At 36.9% G+C, this 8,632-nt stretch overlaps 1 protein-coding gene across 1 annotated transcript; it reads left to right on the top strand.

Annotated features, from left to right (window-relative positions):
• Nucleotides 1-1,233: 1,233 nt before the first annotated feature.
• LOC116125100 (probable disease resistance protein At1g61300) lies at nt 1,234-1,800 on the top strand. Its single transcript, XM_031410824.1, has one exon. The coding sequence runs from the start codon at nt 1,234-1,236 to the stop codon at nt 1,798-1,800; it is 567 nt and encodes a 188-aa protein (XP_031266684.1).
• The last annotated feature ends 6,832 nt before the right edge of the window (nt 1,801-8,632 follow it).

Raw genomic sequence — 8,632 nt, 5'->3', positions numbered from 1 at the left:
GTCAATTTGCTATTGGCTATGTTGATTCTGATTATGCTGGTGATTTGGACAAGCGTCGGTCAACTATTGGGTATGTATTTACTCTTGCTAAAGCTCCAGTAAATTGGAAATCTTCTTTGCAGTCTACAGTTGTTTTGTCTACTACAGAGGCAGAATACATGGCAGTTACAGAGGCTGTGAAGGAAGCTATTTGGTTACAAGGGCTATTGGATGAATTGAAAATTAGTCAAAAGAAGATCACTATCTATTCTGACAGTCAGAGTGCTATTCATTTAGTAAAGAATCCAGTATTCCACTTTCGCACCAAGCATATAGATGTTCGTTACCACTTTGTGCGGAAAATTATTTCTAAAGGAAGAATCTCATTAGAAAAGGTTAGGACTGCTGAGAATCCTGCAAATATCTTAACAAAAGTAGTAACAATTATCAAGTTCAATCACTATTTGAACTTGATCAACATCCTGCGAGCTTGATCGTGCTGTTTGGCACATTTGAAGGTGTTGCAAAATTTGACAAAAGAATACAAAACTTTGAAGGTTTGCTAATTCGCCAAGGTGGAGATTTGTTGAAAAATGGCTTTTAGCAAAATCACATGGGGTAGAGATGATAATGGAGAAAGGTCTAGGGACTTATATGTAATAGGCCATAAAAAGGTTAGTTTGTCCCACATTGATTAGGATTGAAAAGTGGGAAACTTTTGGGGCCTATATATAAGGACCCAAATCATTGTTATTAGGCATCCCAAGTTGTAATTCCATTATACTTCTTTTGTTTAGGGTTCTCTTTTTAAGGACCCTTTAGTTTGCAAGTTTTGTTGTATCTCCCATTTGTTTTGGGTATTTGTTGTATTGCCCAAAAGTTTGTAATGTTTTGGAGATAGTGAAGTTTTCTTTTGCAGCACCCGAGGACGTAGGTTTTAATACCGAACCTCGTTAATTCCTGGTATTCTTTATTTTTGCATTTAATTTTGGCAATTTATTTATGCTTTACTATTTGTTATTATTATATTCAATAAGCTAGCATTAGAATTTATGTTTCCGTTGCATAACAAAAACAACCATCATGAAGCACATTTATAATCTTGGAAGAAAGAAATAAATTTGATAAAGTAATTATTGCAACCGTATCCAAGGAGTATGATGTTTTAAATTGCAACGAGACATTGCAACTGAACTGGGTGAAGATTTGTCGAAACATAATGATATAATCACGTGGGCTGCAGTGTTACAAAAGATGTTGAAAGGAAAAAAAAGAGATGTGCTAATTTTAGATGATGTGTGGAAGGAAATATCTATAGAGGAAGTTGGAATCCCCAAACCAACTGTAATGGATGGATGCAAATTGGTTTTAACAACCCGTTCTATGGAGGTGGCTCCATCCAAGGGTTGTGAGGAAATCAAAGTTGAGCCACTGTCAGAAATGGAGGCATTCGATTTATTCTTGAACAAAGTTGGATCTAAGCTTTTGGATATTCCCACTTTACAATCAACTTTGAAACAAACTGTGAAGCAATGTGATGGTTTGCCTCTAGCGATTGTTACGCTGGCCAGCACCATGAAAGGAGAGTGTGATGTTCATATATGGGAGAATGCATTAAATGAATTGAAAGCATGTATAGCAAGTGTTGAGAATATGGTAGAGAAGGTACTTGAACGTTTGAAATTTAGTTACGATCGTTTGAGAGATCCAAAAATCAAACATTGCTTCTTATATTGTGCTTTATATCCTGAAGATTTTGCAATTGACAAAGAGGAGTTGATAGAACATTGGATTGTTGAAGGATTTATCGATGAATTGTAGAGTAGAAAAGCTCTGTATAACAAAGGCCATGCTAATTTGAAGAGACTAGAAAGAAATTGTTTGTTAGAAAGGGATGATGGGAATTGTGTAAAGATGCATGATCTAATGAGAGACACGGCATTGTACATTACTCGTCAGAGTCCTCGATATCTGGTAAAAGTTGGGATGCAATCGAGAGAGCTACCGACTGACCATAAATGGACTGAAGATCTTCATAAGGTTTCTTTAATGCGCAACAAGATTTCAAAAATTCGCTTAGATATGACACTTCCCAAGTTCGCAGCACTCTCGACCTTGCTTTTGCAAGATAATAAATATTTAGAAGTGAAAGTTTTTATCAAGAAAACAAGAAAGGTCTAGAAAAACAAGAAATGAAAACAGAGAAAAAAGGCGGGTTAACTATTCACAAGAACCACGTGAATGTATATTATGTTTCTGTTAATTTGTTACAGAGGAGAACGATGACTTATATAATAGATATTCTGTTATATTACACAACCCTAAAACGTCATCGTTTCTTTATTATCCTTTTAGTTTATTTTACAAACACAACTCTTCTATATTTCCAATATTACAAACTCAACCATGCGTACAGCAACTATCAGTACACTGAACTTCAACAAGCTGTCTTCTATACTGATATCCTCCCGTAAACTGAACGGCCTTCCTTCAACTACCAATACCAAGCTGACTTCTTATACTAATATTCTCCCGTAAACTAAACATTCTTCAAGCTTTCCACTCCTAATTCTATTAGTACTATACTTCCCGCATTTGATCACAAAAAATATAGAAAAAGAGAGTAATACTAGTGACACTTCCTTTATATTACCTTTTCATGAACACCTTGTAACTAACACTCCCAAGTTGACTTCATAAACTACTATCCTCCCGTAAACTAAACATTCTTCAAGCTTGTCACTTCTAATTCTGCCAAGACTATATTTCCAGCAATTGAACACGAAAAACAGAGTAGCACTTCTGTCATATCACCTGTTTCATGAACTTAGTTAATTAGAGTTCTTCATTTAGAGACTTCAGTATTAGCACTAGTGTCATCACTTGGTAAAGCATCTGTAACATTTAGCTTGTCCCGGAGCATAGCAAATCGAGAACTAAGAAGTGCTTTGGTTAATATATATACCATTTGACATTATGAAGCAATTTATTGAACCACCAACAATCGTCTTGTAACCAACTCTCGGACAAAATGCACATCAATTTCAATGTGCTTTGTCCAAGCATGAAAAACAGGATTAGATGAGAGTGCTTCAGCACTCATATTATCACACCAAATAACTGGAATGTTACTGATTTGAATGCCAAGTTCCTTAAACAAATTTTGAATCCACACTACTTTAGTGGCAGCCTGGCTAACTGACCGATACTCAGCCTCAGTTGAAGATAAAGAAACTACTTTTTATTTCCTAGAAGACCACTGAACAAGATTTCCTCCTAAGCAGACAGTATATCCACTGGTAGAATGTCTATCCATTTCATCTCTAGCCTAATCTGCATCAACAAATGCTTCCAAGGCAAAAACCTTTTTCCTGGTGAAAAGAATACCATATATCAGAGTGCCTTTTACATATCATTAAACACGTTTACAAGCAGTCTAATGAACTTTAGTGGGCTACTGTAAATACTGACTAAGTTTATTTACAACAAATGCAAGGTCTAGCCTGGACAAAGTCAAATATTGTAACCCCCCGACAATGCTTCTATATAGAGTGGGATGATCAAACACTTTACTATTTGTTGAACCAAGTTTGAAACCAGTGGCCATCGGTGTAGAAAAAGGCTTAGAGTCTGCCATCCTTGCCTTTGTGAGTAAATCTTGAGCATATTTGGTCTGTGTAAGAAGTAAACCTAATGAGTTTCGATTGACTTCAAAGCCTAGAAAATATTGAACTAAACCCAATGTCTTTAGAGCAAACGTAACATTCAAATCTGCTATTAGTTTGGAAATCAGATGATTATCATTTCCAGTCACCAATATGTTGCCCACATACACAAGTAAATACATAATAGTAGAACCTTGTTTATAAAAGAAGAGACTGACATCGGATATTGAATTAGCAAAACCCCAACCAATCAGCACAGATTTGAGTTTATCAAACCAAGCTCTAAGAGCTTGCTTAAGGCCATATAATGCCTTTTGCAATCTACACACTTGCTGTGAATTATGTTTATGTGATTCAAACTCAGAGTACCCTTCCGGAGGTAGCATGAAGACTTTTTCTATTAGCTCACCATTTAAAAATGCATTATTCACATCCAGCTGCTGAATATCCCACTTTGATGAACTGCCAAGGACAACATTACCCTAATAGTAGCTGCTTTAACCACTGGAGAGAAGGTGTCAAAATAGTCCAGTCCAAGAGTCTGCTGAAAGCCTTTGGCTACCAGCCTGGCTTTATATTTTTGGAGGGTACCATCAGAGTTCACTTTGGTCTTAAAAACCCACTTACTTCCAACAACATTCATTCCTTCTTCATATGGAACCAACTCCCATGTATCATTTTTCAACAAGGCTTGATACTCAGAAGACACAACTTGTCTCCATTCTGGAATTTTTAGTGCCTCAGTAACTGATCTAGGTTCTGGCAAAATAGTAGTTGAGGACAGCACAGTTGGATAAGCAACATGCCTTTGGACAGATCTAGTACCAGTCTTTGACCTGGTTAGCATAGGGTGTACATTCAAGGCTAAATTTGAATCAATAGGAACCAGATCAGAAGTAAAATGATTAGGAGCTGAAGTTCTTGGAAAAGACAAATTATGTTCAAACACGTCCTCAGTAGAATGGACAGAAGCTGCTGAAGAATGTAAGTTAGGCTCAGACGGAGGGTTATTTGGAACTGATGCTATTGCAGGAAATACATTATGCTTAACCATGGTTTCACCAGATTGGTCAGTAGTTGCAGAAGAGTTTAAATTATGCTTAGAAGTAAGACTAAGTGGACCTGATGCTGCTGCAGTAGTTGCTAAAGAGGGCAAGGTAGAAATGTCATTATACTCTAAGGAATCACCTGTTGGATTAGAACCTGACAACTCATGTGAGACCACTGGTACTTCAAACAAACCTACTGGATTTAGTGGAAGGCTCCAGGATGAGGAAGGTGAACTTGCAACCATAGACTCACTGTCTGTCAGTGTCACATTTTCAGAAGTAAAGCCACTTTTGAAAGGGAAATCATGCTCATTAAATCTCACTTGCCTGACAATATAAATTCGACCCTTTGAGTTTAGGCATAAGTAACCTTTGTGGATGAGGCTATAACCAAGAAAATCACATTTTTCTGTGTGAAACGCAAATTTGTGCTTGTTATAGGGCCTGAGATAAGGGTAACAACTGCAACCAAACACTTTGAGTTCACTATAGTCAGGCTCTTTATTGAACAAGACAGCATACGGAGATGCAAAATCAAGGACTGATGTTGGTAGTCTATTAAGAAGGTAGGTGGCTGTACTAAAGTCAGCCCACCAGTAAGTTAATGGCATCCCAGCATGAGCCAAGAGTGAGAGACCAAATTCGGTGATGGATCTATGCTTTCTCTCCACCCTTCCATTTTGTTGGTGGAGATATGGACAAGGGTGTCTAAATAGGATTCCATGATGTTAAAGATAACTAGTAAAAGCTCTGAATTCACCTCCCCAATCAGTTTTCAATGCCTTTATTTTGTGGTTTAATTGCTTCTCTATAAAACAATGAAATTGGACAAAGGCTGTGTAAGCTTTAGACTTGAGTTTTAAAGGATATATCCATGTAAAACGACTATAGTCATCAACAAAGATAATATAGTATTTATAGCCTTCTTTGGATGTGGTAGGAGCTGGTCCCCATAGGTCAGAGTGAATTAACTCTAAAGGGACTGTTGCTTTGGAAGAAGATGCAGGAAAATGACATTGTTGAAGTTTTCCATACTGACAAGCCTCACAAAAAAACTGTTATTGCATTGCAACTGTTGTTTTACATCCAATTTGTCTAGCACAACATGAAGAGTTCGACTATTGGGGTGTCCTAACCTTGCATGCCATAGCAAAAGTAAGTCTACACTTGCAGATTTATTTAATTTTGCAGCAGTATAACATGCACCAGTAGAGCTAAGAACCTCATTACTTGATTCAGAAACATTGTCACTATTATCAATACTTGAAACACAAACTACACCAACTTTATTCAATTCTTCAGCAGCATTACATACAGCAGATTTATTTAATTTTGCAGTAGTATAACATGCACCAATAAGGCTAAGAACATCATTATTTGATTCAGAGACACTCTCACTAGTATCAGTACTTGAAACAGAAACTGCAGCAACTTTATTCAATTCTTCAGCAGCATTACATACAGTAGTAGACTAACAACTAGCCACATTTGAATCTAGAGCAGCTTTATTATTATCAACAATTTCTGATGAGGACAGAAACACAGCAGCAGTAGAACCAGTGAATTGTGGAGTAGAGGTGATAGCATGAGAAAGTTCAAATTGATACAGTCTATCTTTAACAGTGCCATGAAGCAATATCATTCTACTACTTTTGTCCTTTACCAAACAACAATCGGCATGAAATTCCACAATAACATTATTGTCTCTAGTTATTTGTGAGATGCTTAGCAAGTTCTTTGCAATTTTGGGAACACATAGAATGTCTCTAAGATGAATCAATCTATAAGTATCAAAAAAGGGAATCAATAACATACTTGTTTGTGTAATTGGAATAGCTTCCCCATTACCTACTTGCACCTTGGAATTTCCAGGATAATTGGACTTAACCATCAAGTTGGATCCATCAGCTACCATGTGATTGGAAGCTCCAGAGTCCATATACCATGACTGATCACGTAGTGTTTGTGAAGTAGCTATAGGCTGCAGATGAGAAGCTGAACCAGAGAAAATATCTTTGACATTTTGCGATGGCAGATTACCAGAGGCATCAAGGTTGATGTTATGATAAGTAGGTACAGCCGAGAATTGATTTCCTATAGTTGATGGATAGAAACCTACAGAATTGTTCTGTATTGGTGGACCTCCAGATGCAGATTGATCATGAAACAAACCAAAAAAGGAAGGATTCTGCACTTGTGGATTATTGGATGTGTAACCAGGAAAGTTGACATGATTGGATGCATTTGCAAACAAAGCCTGAGCTGGAGTATTAAAACCTTCATTAGAGACATTTGAAGGAGGAACAGATGAAGTGTAGCCAATTGGTTGTGGTTGAGAACCATAGTTTGGTTGAGAACCATAGTTTGGACCAACAAACCCCTAATACTCTTGATCAAACAGGTGATAGCATTGTACGACAGAGTGTCCTGTTTTCCCACACACTTGACACATTAATTTTCATTTGAAAAACCCTCTACCTCTACCTCTTCCCCTTATTGGATTGTTATTCAGTTGAGCACCTCTAGTAAAGAACTGTTGTGCATTAGGGAAGTGGTAAGGTCTACCAAAAACTTGATGGTTATGAGGACTATTATTCCTAAACTCAACACCTGTTCCTATAGAATAACTCGGTGCTCCTACTGTAGTGCGATTATTAGTACCAGACTAATAACTATAGCTTGATATTTGAGGATAGTTGGATGGCAGTGGCTTAAGTTCAGGTGTTGTACTCATTACAAGATTAGATATAGGTGCACGTGAGTTACTGGATTCTTGTCTAGCAGTAAATAAAGCATATGTCATTTGTTCATGAAAATTGGTCAGACTATTGTGCTGTCGTTCCAGTCTTATCTCATGCTTCTGAAGCATAAATTGAGCCTCTTGAATACTTGCTGTACTACTGTTGTAAGTCAAGTTAGCAACCACTGCATCATACTCTGGACCAAGACCGTCTAGAATATACAACAAAAGCTCCTCATCACTGAGATTAACACCACTAGCTACCAGCTCATCTCCTAACTCTTTCATTTTCAAGACATACTCGTTGATGCTAGATGAATCTTTCTTAGTAGTTTGTAACAAGTTTCTTAGATGTAGAGTCCTAGCCTTTGAGATAAACTGAAAATCTAACTCCAAGGTGTTCCAAATTTCATAAGAGCTCACACACTTTGCTACATGTCTAAACATAGCTTCAGATATTGACGAAAACAACCAGCTTACGAAACATTGATCAGTTCGTTTCCAATTAAAATACTTAGGGTTTGGCCGTTTTATAATATCTTCAGAATTATTAGACTTTTCAATAACAAGCATAGGTGGACATATTTTCTCAACAGTTATAAATCCATCAAGATTATGAGATGCAAGTGCTGGAAGACTTGGAGAACGCGAGTGACTGTAATTCTTTTCCCCAAGCTTTACTGAAACCGTAGGAAGCGATGACTGTATACTGGAATTGACTCCTGTTCCAGCACATGTTTGTTCTATCTCTGATTTTGAAGTGACATTAGAGGATTCAGGAATCACTTGAGCCATTGACGTTTACCTATAGCTCTGATACCATGAAAGTTTTTATCAAGAAAACAAGAAAGGTCTGGAAAAACAAGAAATGAAAACAGAGAAAAAAAGGCGGGTTAACGATTCACAAGAACCACGTGAATGTATATTATGTTTTTGTTAATTTGTTACAGAGGAGAACGATGACTTATATAATAGATATTCTGTTATATTACACAAGCCTAAAACTTCATCGTTTCTTTATTATCCTTTTACTTTGTTTTACAAACACAACTCTTCTATATTTCCAATATTACAAACTCAACCATGCGTACAGCAGCTATCAGTATATTGAACTTCAACAAGTTGTCTTCTATACTGATAAGAAGAGATTGATGACTCTGTCTTTACTCTCATGGTTGAGCTTAAGGTTCTTGATCTTT

This window comes from Pistacia vera, unplaced genomic scaffold (genome assembly GCF_008641045.1).
Source record: "Pistacia vera cultivar Batoury unplaced genomic scaffold, PisVer_v2 Contig160, whole genome shotgun sequence".
In the NCBI taxonomy this organism is placed as follows: Eukaryota; Viridiplantae; Streptophyta; class Magnoliopsida; order Sapindales; family Anacardiaceae; genus Pistacia; species Pistacia vera.
Note: the sequence above shows the minus strand (reverse complement) of the source record. Positions and strands in the feature narration are given on the sequence as shown.

Bases quoted from the DNA above. Each gene is read 5' to 3' on its own strand.
- LOC116125100 (XM_031410824.1), top strand. From the start codon at position 1,234: ATGTTGAAAGGAAAAAAAAGAGATGTGCTAATTTTAGATGATGTGTGG.